The sequence below is a fragment of the Phocoena sinus genome, chromosome 17, assembly GCF_008692025.1.
Source record: "Phocoena sinus isolate mPhoSin1 chromosome 17, mPhoSin1.pri, whole genome shotgun sequence".
Taxonomy (NCBI): domain Eukaryota; kingdom Metazoa; phylum Chordata; class Mammalia; order Artiodactyla; family Phocoenidae; genus Phocoena; species Phocoena sinus.
In genome coordinates this window covers 11,593,081-11,617,955 of record NC_045779.1, presented here as the reverse complement: position 1 = coordinate 11,617,955, position 24,875 = coordinate 11,593,081, and the positions used below count along the sequence as shown (strand labels likewise).

Below are 24,875 nucleotides of genomic sequence, written 5' to 3'. Positions count from 1 at the left end.
CAAACCATGTCAAGAGTTATTTTCTCCTGCCTTCTACAAATCAAAGCCAAGAAACGAAAACACTTTTGGTAAAAGGGCATGCTGTCTCCTTTCCCGCTCTGGCTTCTCATTTTCATCCTCCCCTTCTCATATTTTCCAGTGCATACTCTCACTTCTTCTTTCTCAGTCTCGGTGTTCCCTCCCCACCCCTCGCCCCCTCCCCACGCCCGCGCTCTCGGCTCCGCTCTTGGCCCCTCCGCCTGGGACGGCCCCGGGGCCGCACCTGCCAAGGGAGCGCCCAGTGCGACCCCGCCGGGGGACTGGCAGTGACGTAGAGGGGAGGACGGTGCCCGCGCGGCCCGCTGACGTCACTGCCGCAGCGGTCCCGAGCGAAGCCCAAGAATGGGAATTCGAGGAGGGAATCACGGCGGTGACCCCGCGGTCGCGGCTGAGCGCAGCGTGTGGGCCGCGTGCTTTGGGTTTTTGGAGCCGAAAAGCCGGAACCGCGCCTCTAGTGTAGGCTGAGCCCACCCCACACCCTCAGCGCGCCCGAACGCCTGAGTTTAGCGATAAGGGGAATGTCCCCAAACGGTGGGGCCTCGTGCGCACGCGCCTTGGCTGGGGGGCCTGCAGGACGAGGATTGGTGGGGGAGGAGGGCAGCGTGAAGCGGGAGAGGACTGTGACTGAGCTCCAAGGTGCGGCACAGGAGGAGGGCGGCTCAACCGCTCCGCTGCTAGCCGGTCTCCCTGGACGCTGCGGCGGCGCGGGGCCTGCGGCGCAGCGTCGTGACGTCACGGTGGCGGCGGCGGTGGTTGGCCCAGGGTCCGCGGCTGCAAAGTGTGAATTACGCCGGGCTCGCGCTGGCGGCGGAGTGAAGTCAGGCTCCGGGGGAGGGGAGGGGAGGGGCAGGACCGCGGCGGCGGCGGCCGGAGCTGGTGGCTGCACCCGAGCCCCGTGCGCCCTGGGTCTCGCCGCTGGCTCCAGCAGTCTTTTCTTGCACCGCTTTGCTCTGTCCTTGCTCCGCTCCTGCGCCGCTGGCCCCGGACCCTCTCCTCTCGGCCGAAGAGCCTGGCGGCGCCGGGGTTCCCCCGCCGACTTGGCTCGTGCTGCCCCAGCTTGCACCCCGGAGCCGGGAGCGCGCTGCTCTTCGTAACCGTCGCTGCGGCCGCCGCAGCGCCTTGCCGCCGGCAACCCGGGTGGAGTGTTGGGGTGGGGGAGGCGTGAGCGCGGCTTCCCCGCCAGGGGTCGACGCCCGCCCGCCCTGCCCCCGCCTCGGCCCGGCGCCCCCGAGCCGCGGCCCCTTCCCAGCGCAGGGGCCGGCGGCCGCGGCAGGGCGGGCGCCGCGCGGGGGCAGGGCGGGCGTATTCAATGGAAGTATGTTACCAGCTGCCGGTGCTGCCCCTGGACAGGCCGGTCCCCCAGCACGTCCTCAGCCGCCGAGGGGCCATCAGCTTCAGCTCCAGCTCCGCGCTTTTCGGCTGCCCCAATCCCCGGCAGCTATCACAGGTAAGCGCCGCCGCCGCCGCAGCCACTGGGGGCCCACGCCTGGGGGCTTCTCTGTTGTTACCCCCCTCCCATCTGGCTTCACCTCCGCGACCCCTACTCCCCAGTCCTCGCCGTTCACCCCAGATCCACTACTGCCCATTGTTCGGGGATTCCTAGTCTGGCCCCTCGATTCGGGAGCCTTTTCCTTGGCCCTCGGGGCTTCAGCCCCCCGGCCTGCTCAAGCCTGGACCCGGGTGGGCTCTGGGAGCCCTGCAGACCCTTCCCAGGCCCGCCCCCTTCTGTGCTCAGCGGCTTAAGACTCAGGAATGACTTCGTTTTCCTCCCTTTCTCGACGTCTCGGTCTGGAAGTTGGGACTCTCTTCGTCGGCGGTGGCCCTGGGCACACCTGGCCACCCTCACGCCCACACACCTGTGCTGGGTGCGCGCCTCGCCTCCCGCAGCTCCCACGCGCCCTGCGGTGCTCGGACGGTCCTGCGGTCCTCCGAACAATAGGCCGATTCCCGGTTGCTCTTCTCCCCGACTCCTTCGGTGCTGTGAATGGACCCTAAGTGGTGTCGGTCTCCAGAGTGCTTCCTCGAAGCTTCGGTTTTCGTAAAGTTGATAGCCAGGAACCAGTTTTGTTTTTCATTTGATAAGGAGGTTTTAAGAGAAAAACTACTGTTGGAGCACTCCCAGGAAGACTTTGTTTTGAATGGGCCATTACCGGTTGCCCCTGAGAATTTCGTGTTTTGTTTTTTCTGTGGTGATGCTGTTGGCCCAGCTCTACTTCTGGCTGATTTTGATTGCCGGATTTAAAATAGGGAGGTTAAAAGAATTTTGTTTTGTTTACATTTGAACTGAGTGAGTGCCCTCCATTTCTGCCGCCAGAACGTCACATGTTCACGATCACTTTTTAAATCACGTATATTTATTTTTCCTGTTGATTAACATTAGCTTCTTTTATGGGGGTATATGTTTTTCTCCTATTATATTGTAAATATCTTGAGCCCGGTCTGTATTTCTTTTGGGTTTTACTGGTAATGTGGATAGCACCCGATAGAGATTTACTTACAGTAGGTGTGTCCAGTAAATATTTGCCATTTGCTTCTTTGCCTAAATTGTTTGTAGAGAGAGCAGTAGCCTATATTTGGGTTTCTCTGTGAATTGTTTTTATTTAAAATCAGACTTCTTTTGCAGGACAAGGTGGTATGCTAATGAGGTCAGAGTCAACTTGTAAAGATTACTATAATATTAAGTGACATCTAAAAATAATGCTACATAGTTACTTTTAAAGTTAGGTCTGTGATCTGCCTTTACAGTACTGCTTAAAGCATTTTCAGGTTCCAAATTTAATACTGAAGAGATACTAATGCATTAAAAAGGTTTTTAATGGTAGTAACTTTTTCATTTCTTATATCAGCAGCACGTGACTAATACCCATTTCCGGTTCAGTCTAAATAATCAAGGCAGTCAGTACTCATTTGTAAAATTATAAAATGTGAATAAAGTTACTTGTGCTCCCCAAGGAGAAAATGAATGAGATGGGAGATTCCAAGGGAGTTAAAACAAGTAAGGCTGATGCCAGGGAGTTTACCTGATGTTTTAATTAATCCACAGAGACCAACTTTAAGCTCCATTCCTTCTTGACTCATTTCCTAGCCTTAGATTTAAATGGGTAATGGAATTTTAAAAATATGATTGGCAGATAAAGCAAATATTGTATAGCCACACCATACTTACTATTAAAGCTTAAAAGAAATTGTTTGTACCCCAAAGTGAAGTGTATAGGAACTTCTGAAAACTTGGACAGAAGTTTTCCTGAACTAACACTTTTTTCAAATTAGCGATGCACAGTATTAAAATGACAGTAAACTTACCATGATGCTGAATGGGTATATTTATCATTATCAAGACTTTGATTATCATTTAATACTAAAACATATGTCATAGTGATTTCTTTAGGGCCAGATGGGAATTTGTAATAGACTGAAAAAGAGGTAGAAAATCTTGGAATCTTATTCAGAGCTGTATAAAGTAAATATTTGGTTAAATCAAAAGCTTTCTTTACCCTTGAATCTTCAGTTTCTAAGTCTTAAGTTAAAGGAATTATAAAAAGTTTGGGTGGTTTTGTAGTTTCATTTAAAAGACTTTAAGAAATCTGTTTTTCTTTTTTTTTTTTCCCCTTAGGCACTAGCAGAACAGTTATTTATATTAGAGTACTTGTATTTTAAAATATGTTCTCAATTCCATTTTCATTGTAATATGGGAGCCCAGTTCTTAGTAGGGACTTAGTAATATTGGTTGAATGAGTGAATGGCTAATGAAGTTTTAAGTTTTATCTCTGACTGAGCATCAGTTGAAAATAGGACATCAACGAAAGGACTTTCATCCAGGTAAAGCAGTAACTCTTTTATCCAAAACTTGGCTCTCCAGACTTTAACAGATTCAGGAAGTAAGCAAAGACTCTGAGCGACCAACGTAGATTTGGAGATCCTCTCAAAGCCAGTGTGTTTTAGGCAAAATTCTGACGAACTTGTTTTCCAAGTAGCAGCAGATTTGAAGGGGGATGGGAGGCTGCTAGAGTCAGGTTCATACTGATAGCAGCAAAAGTTGACAGCTGACGCACCAAAAGCTCGGGGTCAGAAGAAACGCTCTTCAAAGCCAAAAACTTTTAAAAAGGACATAAAGTTTGGCATCTTGAGTGTTATACAACACAGTTATGTTTTTGACATTAGTCAAAATAACATTTAATGGAGTCTGTTTTTAAAAGTTGAAAGATTTGTGCTGTTTAAAAAAAAAAAAAACCTCCATGCCGAACATTTTAAGTGTTGATGTTTAAATGGACAAGCCTGAGTTATCTGGAAGATTCATTTATGTGGAGCACCAAGTCTCCCAAGTAAATGAAGCATTAACTTTTTGTTTTAAATCAGGTCATGTACTACTTTCTCAAATAGTTAATACAAATTTTTTAATTATTTGAAAAATAAGGATAATAGAAGATGGTTGATGATTGTTTTCACCATTCTGGGGATATCTGTTGTTGATAGTTGAGTATAAAAACATTTATCTTGCAAAATACGTTTCTTATTTGGAAAAAAATATTGTGAGAGCAGAAATTATCTTGTTCACCACTGTGGCCACAGTGCTTTGCATAGGTAGGTGCTTATTAAGCATGGAAGTTGAGCCAGTGTATTGATAGCATGCCAAAACACCGCACCTGGGATTATTTCAGTCAGATTTTCTATACACTGGAAACAGATCTTATTTGGGTTAGAAATCTGAGGTTTAATTTTTAAAATTTAACATAAATCTATGATATGTATTATTATTGAACAAAATTTGGGGATCTAACATGTAAACATATGCTTTTAATACCATAATAATCTAAATTTGATTTCTAATTTAGCATCTGTATCTTTTTTTTAAAATAGATTTGATTTTTTAGAGCAGTTTTAGATTCACAACACTGTTGAGTGGAACACGCAGAGATTTCCCTCACCTGGAACATGCGTAGCGTCCCCATCATCAGTATCTCCAACATGAGCAGTACATGAACCTCCCTAACACATCAGTATCACCCAGAGTCCATAGTTTACCACAGGGTTCATTCTTGGTGTCTTTTTTTTTTTAATCCAGAAACTATTCCACAGATATTTACTGAACACCTCTGTGAACGAGGCTCCTTGTGTTAGGTGCTGAGAAAATATAAAGAATTAGTAGTTTAAAAAAAAAAAATCACTTGTGAGCCTGCCAACCTAACCAAGTTTTTCTTTGAAGCATTGCCTTCCTTATTCATAAACATTTTTCACCTGTATTCACAGTCCACATCTCTGGTGTCTTTGGTAACGTTCTAAGAATATAACAAATTATCAAGGTCCTGTATGTGCCAGCACAGTTCAGAGCCCCTTGGATAAAAGTTGGTTGGTTTCTCCTTGAAAAAGCTTTTACAGGATTGTGGTGGGGAAAATGGTATGCTTACATATGACATAATTTTTGTACTGGGGTTATCAAGCTCTAATGAGACTACAAGAAGGTATACCTACATTTCCTGGGTAAATCAGGGAAAGCCTCACGTGGTAGTTGAGCCTTAGGCTAAGGCCTTAAGGTTAAGAAGATGTTTCTCAGTAAATGGGTGCATGTAGGGGAGGAGGAGAGAGGAGGCACAGGTAGCTATGTAGATCAAAAAGCACCATCAAAAGAAGTTTTTGTGATGATGGAAATGTTCTCTGCAGCACCTAAGATAATAGTCACTAGCCATATAGCTAGGTGAGCCCTTGAAATATGACTAGTTTTGACTGAGGGATTGAATTTTAAATACAGTTTTGTTTAAATAGCTCCATATGGCTAGTGGTGACTGTATTGGCAGAGCAGGTGTGTAGTGTGCTTAATGATGGTTAGTAGTGATGTCATGTTGATCTGTCCGTAGCACGTTCTCCGGATGTGGAACATGAGAGCTACTTTCAGGTTGTTGCTGTTGGCTGCAAAACTTCATTTAATACCTTCATGCAAATTTGATAAAGTCCTTAGAGTGGAAGCACTAGATTGGGTCGAGAGGTAGGAACACTTTCTGGCTTTCTAGAATTCTCTCTTCTTTTACAGTGCAAAGATGAATGAGCATATCTCTTTCATCTCCAATCACATAGTATTAAATTGTAATACTTATATGTTAAATAACCATTTTATAAACATTTATATAAACGTTTTACTGCTTCAGTAGATGTGCTGTGGTACACCGAGTTTGTTTTCACTTGCAGTAAGCAAGGGTGTACAGTTTCTCGACTGTTTTTTGTACATTTGCATTACCTCTTTTGTGACATTTCATTTGCATATCCTGTGCTTATTTATGGAGGCTCTTATATATCTAATATCAGTTTGTAAATTGCATCATTTCAAATATTGTTAGCATAGTTGCTGCCTTTTCACAAGCCTGTATTCAGAAGCCAGTACAGGGGTTGTGTGAACAGTGGTGAACGGGGGAGTGATTCTGTTCCTGACACCTTCCTCCCTGCCCACTCCCAAGACACTCCTTTGGTTGGGACCTTGGTTTCATTTTTCTATTTTCAGAACTACTTCGTATTTTGATTTAAATTCAGTACTACCGTATTTTGGCTTATACTTCAGAACAAATATGTATTTATACTATATTTCAAATAACATGCTCAAACATAATATTAATATAAATTTATAGTGTATTTGGACTGCAGATTTGATTGTGGAGTAGGGTGTTCAAATTACTGGTTTATAAGTTGTCATCAGGAATACGTGTAGTCTGTGGGATGTGAATTGAGAGGTTTTAGACCTATGTCCAGATTTTGGTGCTTTGTTGCAATGCCTAGAGTTCTGTCAGTTGTACATACTGTCTACTCAAAAAAATTTTTTTAACACAAATGTCCTGCGAGAGGTAAAATATTAAGCTCTTTGCAGGAGTTAGGAAGATTAGGGCGCCCACTTTGGGTGGAAAGAGGGAGAGGGATGTACCGTCTGTTCTCTTCGAGGCAGTTTGATAAGACTTATGCTAACACTTTAGTGTAAATTTCAACTCTTCCTTTCCCCTTCCCTCCCTTCCTCCCTTCATTCCTTTTTTCCTTTTTCAGAAAGGATTACAGCAGTTTTAAAGAATTGACTCCTTTTCTGGGGATGGATATAGAGACAGGCTTGGAAGAAGGGAGCTGAAGAAAGGGAAACGGGCAGAGTTTAGCTTAACTCAGTTTTTGTCTGGGATCATTAATTGTCATAAAAACACCTAGGAAATTTAGATGATAAAGAACCCTCATTGCCTGCAGATCCTCTTAGTGAATTTAACTTTTTTCTTTTTCTGTACTAAAGACTGTGTGTATCACATTTGTTGTGTGGCTATAAAATCTTTCTAATTTTGTTAGAAGTCTCTTGACTCAATATCTTTAGTGGAAGTTTTCTGGACATTCTTACATTCCCTTTGGCCACTCCAGAAAACTTCAGCAATTAATTTTTAATCTTCTAATTTAAAAACTCAATATTTTTTTCTGGCTACAGATTGCTCATATCTTATGATTATTTTGAATTGAGAGAAAATTAAGTGTATATTCTCTTCCATATTTAAATGGCCTGTTCTTGCCTGAAAATAAGGTAGACCGTTAATTTTTACATTGCTGCCAAATATGCCTTTCAAAAGGTTATTCACAAGTAAATGATACTTTTTGCATGGTTGCATTCAGGTGTAAGTGTTCATGCGGTCAGTATGTGAGGAAAGGAATAAAAGCTATATTTGTAGATGAGCCTTCTAAGCTTGTGGGGCTTCATTTTGGCTGCTGGCAGGAAGCCTTCTGAAGGGATCTATGCCACTGATCCTGTGGTTGTCATCAGAGAATCTCTTGCTTATAATTTTGAGTAGGAATTTTGGATTATTGCTCCATGCCTCCACCTGCTGGTAGGGATGGCTCTTCGTTTTCTGAAGATGATGGCTAGAGGGAGGAGAGGGCAAAGGCAGGGCATAATGTGGGGAAGAAAAATTATTAATCAGATAACTAAATTTCGGCAAAACCTACTCTGTTTCTCGAAGTTTTGAGTAGACCAAACTCTAGCTCAGGACCATGTAAAGTACTTGGTAAACAGTGCTTAATAAAGATGCAGTAGTCTTGCTTCAGTATTAATTATAATTATTTGTTTCCATTTATTGAGGACCTCCTACATGCCAGATACTGTAATTGATGTTTTTAATCTTTACAAAAGATTGCTTTATGAGATAATTGGCGGTACTCTCATTTTCACCAAGGAGTGAGTAAACTGAGCTTAGAGACATGAAATCCCAGTTTTACCAAGAAGTAAGTAAACTGAGCTTACAGGCAAGTTAAATCGCTTGTCTGAGGCATCAGGCAAGATCTTGGAGAAGAGCCTGTCGTGTTCCACACCCTTACTTTCAAACTGGTCTCCCTCATTGGTGAAGGTGAGTGGAATATAGTTAGACTTTTAGGTTTACGGATTATAGATTTTGTTCATGGATCTTGATAAAGAAAACAAATTTGATGATTTGAGATGATTATTTGAAATGATAACCTTCGCTCTGGTCTTTTCAAACCATATCTGGAATATTTTGTTCTAGATGCCATGTTCTAGGAGGAGATGATTAAGCTAAATCAGACTCTGAAGATAGTGACCAGGGTGGTGAGGTGATTTGAAAACTGTATTGTTTGACAGGTGACTGAAGAAATTGTAGACATTTAGTCTGGAGAAAAAAGACTCAGGTTTTGGGCCAGCGGGGGTGGGAATGGAGGTGGGGAATGCTTGGTGAGAGATGGTGGAGCATTGCTGTCTTCCAGTATTTGAAGGATTGCCATGTGAATGAGAGGGAGGAGAAGAGGATTAATTTAGATTTTGATTGGTTGTATGTTCTTGATTGCTATACCCTTTTCCTACTTTGTGAGGTCAGTTGCTAATATACAGGAAGAGATCCAAGCTTAAAGTTGTCACTTGTCCAAGGCCACACAACTAGGTACTGGAAATGGATTAAACTCTGGGTCATTCTGACCCTAAAGCCCATGCATTCTCTTCTACTTCCTCTTACTGTGTGGAAAAAGGATGTTACCTCGGAGGGTAGATAAGTACCAATAGGTAGAAACAATAGAAATAGAAAGGGAGATCTTGTGTTTAAGCACAGTAGTAATAAAAGAAATGCAGGTTAAAAGAATGATACTGATTTTTGCTTTCAGATTGGCAAATTTTAAAAAAATAAGTGTATAGCTTGAAGATTATACTCACGTAATGCTAGTAGGAGTCTAATTGTTTTACGTTTTCTGAAAAGTAATTTGGCAGTTGAATAAAATAATGAATACTTTTGCCTGATAATTTACTTTTGGGTATCTGTCCTGAGCAGATAACTAGAAATGTAGGTAAAGATTAATGATCTTCAGGGATATTCATCGTGTATTTATCACTGAAAAATTGAAAACAAATAATTTATAGATGGTTTACTATAGTATTTCTTATTGTGAGTATATGGTATTTATTTTTATATTGTGTGACCACTAAAATGCATTGAAGAATTTAAAGTATGTATAGTGTAAATAGTTTACAAATGGTTAAATAAATTTTAGTATTTTCTACTGTTTATGTATTGTGTACCCACTAAATTACTTGGAAGAATTTGAAGAATATTTAATTGCATGAAGAATTGCTTACAACATTAAGCTAGCAAACAAACAAAACATCCTCAGGGTATTTACAGATTTATCCCGATTTTGTTTAAAAATAAATCACAAGATATATACATATTCACATACTGTGCATGATAGCAGAAGGAAGAAGAGCCAATATATATCCCAGAATGCTAACAGAAGCCATCTGTGGATGCTGAAATTATAAGTAATTTTTAACTTTTTGTTTAGAATTTTGTGTAATTTTACGTGTTCTTCTTTTAACATGAATCTCCGTTTTAACTACAATAATCCTAGAAAAAGTCAAACAAGTTGTATTTGGGCCCAGATCTCTGACAGAGATGTCCAGAGAGGAAAGTACACTGCCTCATGAGATCAAAAATTCCCGAAAGATACTTGGATGAGGTTCTTGTCAAGGGGTTTGACTTTCCTGGTTCTGTCTGACCTCATGATTCTGTAATCCTTGGCGTAGCTCAGCTGTATGCATGACAGGTATTTTTGTATAGCTCTGATAATGTTAAAGTAGCTTCACTCTCCATGGGAGATGTTGGGAAGTAAATTTAAGTATAGTTATTGTTTTAAAGGAGAGCTGTTTGATGGTAGCGCGTGAAGAGATCTTGAACAGTGACAGTGGTGGAAGGAATAGAGATAGGAAGCCAGGAGTTAGGTCCTCGGAACTGATTTGATTTGAGAGGTTAAAAACAAACAAACAAAAAACTTCACCTTTTAAATTTAGGAGACCAGGTAGATCATGAAGCTAGTAATAAAAATACAAAAGGAAGAAGAGGCAGGTTTTATTTTTTTTTCTTTTCCTCTTTTGTGTATGTGTGTGGAGGATTGGGGGAGGGTGGTGGAGTACATTATAAGTTTACTTTTTAAATATGTTGAGTTCAAGTGTCGGGGAGCCCTCCAGTTGGGATGTCCAGTAGGCAGTATCTTAGGACGAAGGTTAAGACGAGTGACATATTTTGACTTCTACAAGGGTTTTCAAGCATTTTTTGCTCACATATCCCTTTGAAAAACTAGGGGAAAAAACCCACAAAAAACTGGATACCTTCTTACATATCTAGAATTTTTCTTCCAAGTGTATTTGTAAATGATGTAGATTTTGGTGTATTATTTAAATCACAGTTTTAAATACGTCCAGGGGAATTTTTAAAATTTGATATCCCCATCATCTGTTTTAATAAAATGTGAGCAAGCTCTTAATTTTAACAGAATCTTTACATTCCTTATTTTTCTCTTTGAACTCATTTCTGTTTGACAGTCTCTACATATTCTTATCCTAATGTATTCTTTTATATTTGAAAGCGTTTTATCAATCACAGTGTCATACTTTTCTACAACAAAAGTAAATTCATTCATTAATTTAGTAGATGGAAATAGAAAGTACTTAAGCAGTGTCACCCACTTCTTCTGAGTTCTATGCAAAAACAGTTATAATTTAAAACATTTGAAATTTCCTGTGTCTGTAAGGCTGTGTCAGATTTATTTTGGATTGAGTTACCAATACAGTGATAACCAGTAGACAATCAAAACAACATGTGAGTTATTAAATTTAATAAATAGTAAAAATTTCATTGGAAATGCATTTTGTTTTAAATCATTTAGAAATCTATTTTATCCATTTATAAGTATTATTAGAAAAGATGAGGTTCTGCACCGATTCTCTTCCTTTTTTACCTTAAAGTATTGAGAAATCTTGTCCACAAATTTAGTAGATGGTAATAAAAAGTGCTTTATTTTAGCAGTATCACCCATTCTTTTGAGTTGACAGCAAAGTGATCCACAATCAAAAATACTTTTAAGGCTTTCTTGAGTAGCAAATGGATTTGGTTCTCCTTCCATTTTCATGGAAATAGGAGCTGGTGACCGTTTGATTTGAAAAAAATTCGATACCCAGTCTGGAGAGCAATTACCTTTTTCAGCATTAATATTTGAAACTCTCCTTTTGGCTCCTCAGCTGTTGTTAGGCCCCAGCTCCACAGTAAGTTTCAGGACTTGTAGAGATTTATGTAGGGCAGAAGAGGAGAGGTGAAAGGGGAGAAGGAGGTAAATGAAAACTGACGTGTCAGTAGAATAGTTCTAGAAAATTGTACATATGGAAGTTGAAGACCTAGAAATCAATTCCCTTGAAACTTTCCATGCCCAGGTGCTCCTCAGGGTATGTATGCATGACCCAGTTTGTAGACCACTGTTTACTGTATTTCACCTTATTACCTTGTTGCTGTATTTTACTGTTCTCCATAGGCATACAGAAATAATACCTTACACATCAGGTGTTTTTTTTTTTTCCTGATTTTGTTTGCTCATAATCCTGGATCTCCATACTTAATCATTTTAGGCCTTCTTTAGGAATGGAATCAGAATATTAATGCTTGAAAGAGACCTTATAAGTAATTTATCTTCAACAGTTTGAAGATTTGGTTGTCGAGACTCAGAAAGGTCAGGATTTCTCCAAGATCACACAATTAGAAAGTGGAAAAATTAAAGCTGTAAACTTAGTTCTTCCAACTTTTAATCTGTTGCTTTTCTCACTATACCCCTACTTCCTTAAAAAAGGATTGATTTATAGGATTTCCATAAGTAGCAGTCTTTCTTTACTGAACATTCTTCCTTTGAGTAGCATTTGCTGATAGACCTGTGATTATTTGAACAAGTTAAAGGACAAACACACTCAATTTTTAAAATGTCTGAGTTACTTCTACTTAAAATATAGTCAGATAAAGCAAAACCATTACTGAAAGTATATTGGGCCTGTTAGGAAGATATTTGTTAAAATGTGATTTATGTATAACTCAGCAGGAATAACCTTTTAAAAAGGAACACATATTTCACCTGTATTTTAAAAATTAACTTAAGAATAAAACTTTTTTTTCCACTTTAGGGAATAAAAGAATTTTAGCAAATAAAAGAATATTCTTGATATAAAAAGAGCTCACTCTCTAAACCATTTATGTGTTTACTGTGTATGAAAGGGTGAGTGGTAGAATTTTTTTTTTACTTCATTTTACTTTTTGCTTGAATTCTTCATAGTGCACGTATATTTTAAGAAAAACAATGAAGTTATTGTGAAAAGCGAACTTTTTTTTAAGAGCAGTTTTGGTTTCACAGTAAAATTAAGAGGAATGTCAGAGATTTTCCATGTATCTCCTGTCCCTACACATGCTTAGCCTCCCCCATGATCAACCTCCCCCCCAACAAAGTGGTACACTTGTTACAATTGATGAACCTAAATTGATATGTCATAATCATGCAAATTCCATACTGTGTATATATATTAGGGTTCACTCTTGGTGTTGTACAGTCTGTGAGCTTGGACAAATGTATAATGAAATGTATCCATCAGTATAGTATCATACAGAGAATTTTCACTATACCCTAAAAATCCTCTGTGCTCCACCTAATTATCCCTACCCCTCAGTTCCCAACAACCACTGAACGTTTTTACTCTCTCTCTAGTTTTCCCTTCTCCAGAATGTCACATAATTGGATTCATACAGTCCTCTGCCTTCAGGATGGCATCTTTCACTTTGTAATGTGCATTTAAGGTTCCTCCTTGTTTTTTCATGGCTTGGTAACTCACTCCTTTTTAGCACTGGATACTATTTCATTGTCTGGATGTATCCCAGTTTATTTATCCATTCATCTACTGAAGGACATCTTAATAGGCTTCCAGGTTTTGGCACCGTGAATAATGCTGCTACAAACATCTGCTGGCTTTTTGTGTGGACATAAGTTTTCAACTCCTTTGGGTAAATACCAAAGGAGTGTGATTGTAGGATCATATGGGTAAAAGTATATTTAGTTTTGTAAGAAAACACCAAACTATCTTCAAAGTGGCTGTACCTCTTTGCGTTCCCACCAGCAGTGAATGAGAATTCCTGTTGTTCCACATCATCACCAACATTTAGTATTGTCAGTGGTCTGGATTTTAGCCGTTCTAATAGGTGTGTAGTGATAGCTCATTGTTTTAATATGCATTTCCCTGATGACATCTTTTCACATGCTTTTTGCTATCTGTATACCTTCTTCAGTGAAGTGTCTCTTAAAGGTCTTTGGCCCATTTTTAATTGAGTTGTTTTCTTATTGTTGAATTTTAAGAGTTCTTTATATATTTTGGATAATAGGCCTTTATTAGATGTCTCCTTTGCAAATATTTTCTCCCAGTGCATGTCTTGTCTTCTCATTCTCTTGACATTGTCTTTTGTAGAGCAGAAGTTTCAGCTTATCAGTTCTGATTTTTTTTTTTTTTTTTTTGGTGGACTGTGTCTTTGGTGCTGTGTCTAAAAAATCATCACCATACCCAAGGTCATCTAGATTTTTTCCTGTGTTTTCTTCTAAGAGTTCTATAGTTTTGTATTTTATATTTAGGTCTATGATTCGTTTTGGGTTAATTTTTAAAAATTTATTGGAGTATAGTTGCTTTTCAGTGTTGTGTTAGTTTCACCTGTACAGCAAAGTGAATCAGCTATATGTGTACATATATCTCCTCTTTTTTTGGTTTCCTTCCCATTTAGGTCACCACAGAGCACCAAGTAGAGTTCCCTGAGCTATACAGTAGGTTCTCATTAGTTATCTACGTTTTGGGTTAATTTTTGTGACAAGTGTAAAGTCTGTATCTAGATTCATTTTTGCATGAGGATGTCCTGTTGTTACAGCACCATTTGTTAAAGAGACTATCTTTGCTCCAGACTATCTTTGTTCTGTTGTCAAAGATCAATTAACTGTACTTCTGTGGCTCTATTTCTGGGCTCTCCATTCTGTTCCATTGATCTATTTGTCTATTCTTTCATCAGTACCACACTCTCTAGATTATTGTAGCTTCATAGTAAGTCTGGAAGTCGGGTAGTGTCAGCCCTCTGACTTTGGTCTTCTTCTTCAATACTGAGTTGGCTATTCTCAGATTTTTGCCTCTCCATATAAACTTCAGGATCAGTTTGTCGATATCCCCCAAGATAACTTGCTGGGGGAATTTCCTGGCAGTCCAGTGGTTAGGACTCTGTGTTCTCACTGCTGAGGGCCTGGGTTTGATTCCTGGTTGGGGAACTAAGATCCCACATGCCTCATGGCGCAGCCCCTCCCCCCCCAAAAAAAAAAGATAACTTGCTGGGATTTTTGATTGGGATTCCATTGAATCTGTAGATCATGTTGTGAAGAACTGACATTTTGACAATATTGAGTCTTCCTATCCATGAACGTGGAATGTCTCTCCATTTACTTAGTTGTTTGATTTGGTTCATCCAAGTTTTGTAGTTTTCCTGCTATAGATCTTGTACACATTTATACCTAAATACTGCATTTTGCGGGGTGCTAATGTAAATGGAATTGTGTTTTTAATTTTAAATTGCAGTTGTTCATTGCTGGTATATGGGAAAGCGATTGACTTTGTATATTACCCTTGTACCCAGCAACCTAGCTGTAATAACTCATTAGTTCCAGGAGTTTTTTTGTCTGTTTTTTTCCAATTTTCTACATAAATGATCATGCGATCTGTGAACAGAGAGAGTTTTATGTCTTCCTTTCTAATCAATATACCTTTTATTTCCTTTTATTGTCTTATTGCATTAGCAAGGATTTCCAGTATGATGTTGAAAAGGAGTGGTGAGTGGCCTTAGTCCTTGAAGGATTCTTTACTTTTAACAGGGCAATATAATAAGATCTATAGGAAAAATATTAAGACTACTCAGCAGAAGGTTAGCAGAAGACTCACTCAGTTCCAGGAAGAAATACAAAAGTAGGAAAACAGGTTCAGCTTTGCTAGTAATAAAGGAAATGCAAAATAAAATAAATTTTAAAAATTTGGGGGGTGGGGAAACATTTTCTTACTGGCAAAGACTGGCAAAACCCAATCTTAGCAGGGTGTGAGAAAACGGTCTTTTTGTTTGTTTGTTTTAATATATTTATTTATTTATTTTATTTTGGCTGCATTGTGTCTTCCTTGCTGCACACTGGCTTTCTCTAGTTGCGGTGAGCGGGGGCTACTCTTCGTTGTGGTGCCTGGGCTTCTCCTTGCAGTGGCTTTTCTTGTTGCAGAGCGCAGGCTCCAGGCATGTGGGCTTCAGTAGTTGTGGCACGTGGGCTCAGTAGTTGTGGCTCATGGGCTGTAGAGCGCAGGCTCAGTAGTTGTGGCTCATGGCTTAGTTGCTCAGTGGCATGTGGGATCTTCTCGAACCTGGGCTAGAACCCGTGTCTTCTGCATTGGCAGGCAGATTCCCAACCACTGTGCCACCAGGGAAGTCCTGAAAACAGGTATTCTTGTAAATGTAGCTGGGAGCATCATTTGATTCAATCTTTTGGGAATACAGTAGGTCTTTACAAATCAGAATTTTAGATGTGAATATTACCCTTTCTGCAGTCCTGTAATTTATCCAAAGGGACAGTTAGAACAATTTGCTAAGATACATGTGCATAGATTTTTGGCAACAATTTGCAGTATTGATATTGATGGATGTTTAGGTTATTTCCAGTGCTCATCATTGGATATTGTTAAAATACGGTGTTCTAATTCAGCGTAAAACTCTATATCCAGTAAAATGATGCCACAGATCCATATTTGTCTTGGAAAGGTATACGTAACAGTTTGAATGGGGAAAATTTTAGCTGAAAAGTGGCATGTATATATTAGCCTGTTGATTTAACTTTCTGTGTAATATCTGTATTTGTCAATAAAAACATGGAGGATATTGTATACACCAGTGTATGAATACATACAAGTCTGGAAGGTCGCTCAGCAAAATGTTAACAGTGACTATCTTTGGGTAGTGGGGTTTCTGGTAACTTTTACTATTTTTGTACTTTTGCGGTTTATTGTATTTTTTTTTTTTTTGTAATCAGTTTTTTTAAAAAAACAACATTAAAAAAGTAACTTATGCTGTCAGGTGGAATATCATTTAAGTAGAAATAAAGTTATGAAGAAACTTAGGTCTAGTTAGCTAATAATTTATTATAGGTTGGTCAGAAACCAACTATATTCACTGGCACATAGTGTAGGTATTCAGAGTGGTTTATTAAAATGGAATTATAGTGGGGGAATGATGTATGGAGGAATGCAGTGCTTTTTTTTTTTTTTTTTTTTTTTTTTTTCCAGTATGTGGGCTTCTCATTGTTGTGGCCTCTCCCGTTGCGGAGCACAGGCTCCGGACGCGCAGGCCCAGCGGCCATGGCTTACGGGCCCAGCCGCTCCGCGGCATGTGGGATCTTCCCGGACCAGGGCACGAACCCGTGTCCCCTGCACCGGCAGGTGGACTCTCAACCACTGTGCCACCAGGGAAGCCCTGCACTGCATTTTTAATGGAAAAATGAAGTGAGTTTGGAGGCAGATAGTTTACAAAAAATATTATGCCTATTTCAGAGCTGAGAAGGTAAGCTTTCTGCTATAATATTTATGACCTGGAATCATAGAACATCAATGTTAAAAGAGTCTGTGGAAGTCAGCACTCTCAACATCTAGATAAGTAAACTGAAACCAAGGAGGTTAAAGGACACACCGGGCAATCCAGTAGTCTCTTCTGTTGAACATCCTGATTTTGGCTGCTCAGTTTTTGCTTGAACATTTTTGGAATGAGAAGATTACCACTTTACAAGGCAGTCCATTTTGGTGTTGAAAGGTGTAATGGGTTGAATAGTGTCCACCAAAAATTCATGTCTACTTGGAACCTCAGAATGTGACCTTATTTGAAATGAGGATCTTTGCAAATGCAATCAAGATGAGGTCATATGGGTTAGGGCAAGCCCTAAGTCCAATGACTGAAGTCTGTCTAAGAAGAGGAGAGGACACACAGAGCCTCTGACACACACACAAGAAAGAAGGCCATTTGAAGAGGGAGCAGAGATTGGAGTGATGCAGCTACAAGCCAGGAACTCCAAAGATTGCAGGGATACACCAGAAACTACTGAGATGCAAGGAAGGATTCTTCCCTATAGCCTTCATTCCGAGGCAGCACAGCCCTGCTGACACCTTGATTTTGGACTTCTGGCCTCCGGAACTGAGAGAGAATAATCTGTTGTTTTAAGCCACCCAGCTGGTGGTACTTTGTTACAGCAGCCCTAGGAAACTAATACAAATGGGTTTGAATATTTTAAATGTGTTTGTTCGCTCTTGCAGTCAGCAGATGTTTACGGAGCACTCTACGTGCCAGGCACTTGGCTATAGGTATATCAGAGATAAGTAAGACGTGCTTCCTGCCTCCATTCCTAGAGTGTGTCCGTCACGAAGGACAGCCATGTAAGTACGTGACTGCAGTACTGGGTTAGGATTGTGTGTGAAGTTCAGTGGTGGCACAGTGGAGCTGGGAGAACCAGGGACGGTTTTACAAGAGACCTTTATGGTGGGTTTGAACGAAAGAGCTGAAATCAACCTCTCTGGGAATTCTGCTTGATTCTGCCACCGCTAGTGCTATCACTCCTACCTAGTTCAAGGTATGTAGCATCCTGTTACTAGAATTCTCTCACCACAGATCAGTCGAAGTAATTTTTATTTTTATTTTCTTATTTTGCCTGCACTGCATGGCTTGCGGGATCTCAGTTCCCTGACCAGGGATTGAATCTGGGCCTCTGCAGTGAAAGCGCCAAATCCTAACCACTAGACCATCAGGGAACCCCCCGAAGTAATTTTTAAAATGCAACCAGATCGGGCTTCCCTGGTGGCGCAGTGATTGGGAGTCCGCCTGCCGATGCAGGGGACTCACGTTCGTGCCCCGGTCCGGGAGGATCCCACATGCCGCGGAGTGGCTGGGCCCGTGAGCCATGGCCGCTGAGCCTGCGCGTCCGGAGCCTGTGCTCTGCAACGGGAGAGGCCGCAACAGTGAGAGGCCCGCGTACCGCAAAAAAAGAAAAAAAAAAAATGCAACCAGATAATGCTTCTCTGCTGAAAACATCAATGGGATCTTATCACAATGAAAATAAAATCCAAACTCCTTTTCATCATACAGCCCCATAAAATCTGATGCCTCCTAACTTAAGTCGCATCTCCTTACACAGTGGTCTTCTTGTTGTCTGTGAACACTGTCAGGTTTGTTCCCATCTTGGACTTTGCACCTGCTCTGCCCTCAGACCCAGGATCTTCCGTGGCTCCTCTTCCTTCAAGTCTCGGCTCCCTCTTTGCAGAGGAGCCTTCCCTGACCACCCTATTTAAAAGCCCCCCTCCCCCATCTATCTATTACCTTGTTTTATTTATGGCATACACCCCTAACTGGATTTGTCTATTTCTGCCTCACTTCCAGCCTGCATCCCTGCCACCATAGAATGTGTGGTCTGGAAGCAGGGATCTTGTTTATACTGTTCGCTGCTTATACTGTTCACTGCTGTGTCCCTAGTGTACAACACACAGGAAGTGTTCAGTACAGAAGAAAGAAGAAAAACTTACTTTTAGTCTCAGGCTTATCATGTCAGATCATATGTCACCATGACTCTCTTTGGGATGCATCCCAAACTGCATTCTTATAATTTCATTTTATAGTCCCAGCCTATTCCCTCCCCCCCAAAATTGCACCTTCATCTTCATATCCTTTCTGAGCTGCCCTCTGTGGTATTGGAGCTATCTTAATTTCTAAAATTGTGTAATCTTATTTAAGGATGCATTGAGTTTTAGAAAAGTTGCCCAAAGTAACACAGCCATAAATGGTGTTGCTAGGATTTGAACTTAGATCTCTCCCTGACTAGAGCGCCTTTCTGGTTGTTCTCCTATGGGGGTTTTGGTGAGTGGGAGGTAAAAATCCAGAATTAAAATAGGAGCCTTGTCCATTTGGACTAGAAATAGCAAACACTTATTATTTGTTTCTATAAAAAGAGCTGCGTGATATTTGTTGAAAGGAATTCTAAAAAGTAACTTTAATTTTTTTTCGACTAAAGTTAATTTGCTTGTTATAAAGAAGAAAGTAAACATCATCAGTAGTCTACCACCCAGAGACAGCTGCTGTTAACATTTTAGAACATTTTTATCCAATATTTTTCTGTGCAGAAATAATGTTATGTCATTTTCCTACATAAATCTTTCTCTGAATTTTGAAATAATTTCCTAATGTAATTATTAGATCAAAGCATATTGCCAAATTTTTTTCCAGAAAGGTGACCCCAATTTACATTTCCGTGAGCAGCACATGAGTGCCTTTTCATACCTTTTCAATATTTTTGGTTTCCACTTTTTGGATTTTTCTTGATATTAAACTTGGAATATATGTTTATTAGTTACCTACTAACTCTCCTGGAATTGTCTATATCCATTGCCTATTTTTCTATTGGCAGCTTAGTATATTTTAAATCAGTTTTTAAATTTTATATTGATAATGAAAATTTTGTCATATTTGTGGCAAACTTCCACCTTTTTGACTTATTTTTATTTTTTTAAATTTTATTTATTTATTTTTGGCTGCGTTGGGTCTTCATTGCTGTGCGCGGGCTTTCTCTAGTTGTGGTGAGCAGGGGCTACTCTTTGTTGCGGTGCGTGGGCTTCTCATTGCAGTGGCTTCTCCTGTTGCGGAGCACGGGCTCTAGGCGCACGGGCTTCAGTAGTTGTGGCACGTAGGCTCAGTAGTTGTGGCTTGCGGGCTCTAGAGCGCAGGCTCAGTAGTTTTGGCTTAGATGCTCTGCAGCATGTGGGATTCTCCTGGACCAGGGCTCGAACCCATGTCCCCTGCATTGGCAGGCAGATTCCTAACCTCTGTGGACCACCAGGGAAGTCCCTTGACCTATTTTTAATAAAATGATGTTCTACCTGTACTGCTAAGCCTTTATCTAGTAAGTCTTATCTCTTTAATGATGTAGTCATCAGAGGGAATTTTTGTTAATAAAAGTTTTCAGCATTTTAAATTCTTCCACACAAACTTTGTCTTCAGCGTACTAATTTGATAAAGATCTTTTTCATTTTAATAAGTTGTATGGATTAATTGTCAATAACAAATTATAGGTAATTATCTCTTTGTATTTTAAATATATTGTAAAAGGAAGGTGACATAAGTACTTTTCCAGAATAGAACCAAGAATGTGAAATTGGAGGAAAAATTTTATGCTTGGAAAATATATTGAAAATGAATGACTTGAGAACTTCTGAATGTACTTTCTAAGCATTCTCACCACTAAAGCAATTGGCATGTAACCTATCCCCCTCCTGCAAACATTTTTAATTTTGTGATAGTAACTCAAATTTTGTACTAAGAAAAATGGAACGTAGGACCCATTTTACATAGCTTTTCTAAAATCTCTAAAATTTTAGAGAGAATTTATGTCTTACAAACATTTGAGAGGATTTTTAATGGCTTATAATATTAACATAAAAGAGGACAATTTGAAGATAAAAGCAAAAACATAGATTACCTGCAGTGTGTAGAACCAACATTTTCATTTTTTTTTCATCACAGTGAAAATACTCCAAATTCATTTTCAGAGAAAAACTTTCCAGAAGTGACTTCAAGAATTTTTTATGGTTGGCCTCAGTTCATTTCCATTTGAGGTGTAGTTTTAATAACTTTTTCAAGGCTTTCCACATTTATTTCCCCATCAGTGGCGTTTTTTAATTTCCTTTTTGTCGTTTTTTTGTTTGGTTGGTTAAGTCTCTTAGAGCAGGATTCAAGAGGGCTGTGCAGGAAAAGCCATTGAAGATGTAAAAATAAAATTTTAGAATGTTTATTTTTAACCTTATTGTTTCAGATCCTAATTTTATTTATGTTACATGGAGTACATAAAATTATATGTATCTAATTCATAAATAAGTGCATTCCAAGTTTGGAGACTACTAATCAGAGAATCTGTTGATTGTAATGTATTTCTCACACGCATGTGTGTGCACGCACACACACACACACACACACACACACACACACACACACACAGGTCATGCAGGAACATAACATTTCAAAGGGTTCTTGGAGTCCGTCCATCATACCTCTAGAATACTCACGTTCCTGTTTAACCATAACCTGCCTTGCCTCCTGAGTGCACTTAGCCGCAGCTCTTTGTCTACTGATTTATTTAATTAAAAAAAATTTTTCCTTGAAGACAATTTCATGAGGTCCATGGTATTTGGATTATAGAAATTTGCTAGGCAAACAGATTTTTTTTTTTTTTTTTTGCGGTACGCGGGCCTCTCACTGTTGTAGCCTCTCCCGTTGTGGAGCACAGGCTCTGGACGCGCAGGCTCAGCGGCCATGGGTCACGGGCCCAGCCGGACCGGGGCACGAACCCGTGTTCCCTGCATCGGCAGGCAGACTCTCAACCACTGTGCCACCAGGGAAGCCCTAATTTATTTAATTTTATTAACCAACTCTGATTTCCATCCTTAAGGTTCCAGCCGAGGGTTAACTCTTAGAAGAGCCACCTTGTGTACCTATCTGTCCTGATTTCAGTTTGGTTAAACCATGAGCTCCTTAAGAGTGGTCACTGTTTATTTAGCTCAGTTCAGCCCAATGCTTCATACAAAGTAGATATTTAGCAAATGAAAAGAGTGCGTCAAACCTTTATAAAGTCCTGTCAGTGACCCATCCTACAGAGTCCAGCTTCCTGCTCTCCCCACACTCCCTCCTATTTGCCCCTTCCCACGATGCCACCTCATACGCTGCTGCGGCAACAGTCATTTCTGTCTTAAAGGGTCTTATGCCATCTCAAGGTGGCCGCGCTTAATTCTTTGACGACTGAAGGATTTCTGGAAGGCCTCAAAGTGGTAGTAGTATTCAGATCCCCTCATATAAAGCTGGTAAATGACATGGTCAGGATCAGGGATAGGCTTTCAACCTTGAGGACTTTATAAAAGGTCTCTAGGGCTTCCCTCGTGGTGCAGTGGTTAAGAGTCCGCCTGTTAATGCAGGGGACACGGGTTCGAGCCCTGGTCCGGGAAGATCCCACATGCCACGGAGCAACTAAGCCTGTGTGCCACAACTACTGAACCTGCGCTCTAGAGCCCGCGAGCCACAACTACTAAGCCCTCATGCTACAACTACTGAAGCCCACATGCCTAGAGCCCATGCTCCACAACAAGAGAAGCCATGGAAATGAGAAGCCCGCGCACCACAAAAAAGAGTAGCCCCCGCTTGCTGCAATTAGAGAAAGCCAGCGCGTAGCAGCAAAGACCCAACACAGCCAATAAATTAAATAAATTACCAAAAAAAAAAAAGTATCTGGATTTCTCCTGGGGCTTTGGTTGTCTTAATGGATTATAGACCCTTGTTGTTGAGTAACCAGGTGATGACTATAGGTAGCCCTTTTCTTCAGTACGCTGTGGGATGTAGCCCAAGGTCAACACACCCTCTTTATTCTTTTTTTTTTTAAATAAATTTATTTATTTATTTGTCTTTGGCTGCGTTGGGTCTTCGTTGCTGCGCGTGGACTTCCTCTAGTTGCGGCGAGCGGGGGCTACTCTTCGTTCCGGTGCGCGGGCTTCTCATTGCCGTGGCTTCTCTTGTTGCGGAGCACAGGCTCCAGGTGCACGGGCTTCAGTAGTTGTGGCGCACGGGCCCAGTCGCTCCGCGGCATGTGCGATCTTCCTGGACCAGGGCCCGAACCCGTGTACCCTGCATTGGCAGGCAGATTCCCAACCACTGCGCCACCAGGGAAGCCCACCCTCTTTATTCTTTAGCATATAAGTGTGGAACTAGAGAACGCTTAGCCAAAAGAAAATGGTTATAAAATTTTTCTTGTTAGAAACTAGACTGGTTGGTTCAGGTATAACACCAGTGATGCCCAGTAGAAATACAGTGTGAGCCATGTATGTCGTTTAAAACTTTCCTGTAGCCACATTTAAAACAGTAAAATGAAACAGGTGAACTTAGTTTTAATGTATGTTATTTAACCAACTCTATCCTAAATATTATTAATTTAACATGTAATCAATACAAAAAAAATGTTAGTGGTAAATTTTATGTATTTTTGGAGCACACATCTCGGTTCTGACCAGCACCATTTCAAGCACTCTGTAGCCACAGTGGCTACTGATTCACTGGACAGCGTGGCTCTAGAAATAATGATATTTTATAGTACGTCTTGTTAGAGGGTGTCAAGGCCACCTCTTTTTTCTATAATTAGACACATTTGTTGTTACATTTTATGGGGTTCTGTACATTTCCCTTATTCAAACCTTGTTTACTTATTAGGCTTGGAAATACCGAGATACCGGTATAAGTTAGCTGCATTTTTAGAGATTGTATATAGTAGTCCCCCACCTTGTCTGCGGGGAATATGTCCCAAGACCCACAGGAGATGCCTGAAACTGTGGATGGTACCAAACCCTGTACATACTCTGTTTTTTCCTGTACACACGTGTGATAAAGTTTAACTTAAAAATTAGGCACAGTGGGCTTGCCTGGTGGCGCAGTGGTTGAGAATCTGCCTGCTAATGCAGGGGACACGGGTTCGAGCCCTGGTCTGGGAGGATCCCACATGCTGCAGAGCAACTAGGCCTGTAAGCCACAACTACTGAGCCTGCGCGTCTGGAGCCTGTGCCTTGCAACAACAGAGGCCGCGATAGTGAGAGGCCCGCGCACCACGATGAAGAGTGGCCCCTGCTTGCCACAACTAGAGAAAGGCCTCGCACAGAAACGAAGACCCAGCACAGCCATAAATAAATAAATTAAAAAAAATATTAGGCACAGTAAGAGATTAACAACAATAATAAAATAGAACAATTACAGGACAATTATATAGAACAATTATAATAATACACTGTAGTAAAAGTTAAGTGGATGTATCTCTCTCAAAATCTTAGTGTACAAATCTAATGCCTTTTCCATCTTAACTAAGCACTTAAAATGTACTGTGGCCATAACTTTTGCAGTTTGAGGTGTGACAGCAAAACTAGCACAAATTTCTTTTTCCTTCACAATTTCGCAGATAGAAGAGTTGTTCTTACCATAGATCTTAGCAACCCCAGCATACAATTTTTTTTTAAGTCAAGAACTTTCACCTTTTCACTTAAAGGAAGTACTTTACGGCCTCTCTTTGGCATATGAGTCACCAGCATCACTACTTTTGCACTTGGAAGCTTTATTAAGTGAATAATTATTAAGTAAGATAAGGGTTACTTGAATACAAGCATTGAGATACGGTGTTGTTCTGATAACTGAGATGGCTACTAAGTAACTAATGGGCAGGATACGCTGGACAAAGGGATGGTTCATGTCCCAGGTGGGACAGTTCAAGATTTCATCATGCTGTTCAGAGGGGTGCACATTTTCAAACTTCTGTATTGTTTATTTCTGGAATTTTCCATTTAATATTTTTTGAACTGCGGTTAACCGGGGGTAACTGAAGCCGTGGAGTGCGGAACCTGAACTAAGAGGGGACTGCTGACTACT

The 24,875-nt window shown here is 40.6% G+C and overlaps 1 protein-coding gene across 1 annotated transcript in view; it reads left to right on the top strand.

Moving 5' to 3' along the window:
- The first annotated feature begins 1,316 nt into the window (after positions 1 to 1,316).
- Positions 1,317 to 24,875, top strand: part of PDE7A (phosphodiesterase 7A) — a 115,994-nt gene continuing 92,435 nt past the window's right edge. The window contains exon 1 of the mRNA XM_032609998.1: positions 1,317 to 1,486. Coding sequence (XP_032465889.1) covers positions 1,349 to 1,486 — 138 coding nt within the window. The 5' untranslated portion in view covers positions 1,317 to 1,348. The remainder of the gene's footprint in view (positions 1,487 to 24,875) is intronic.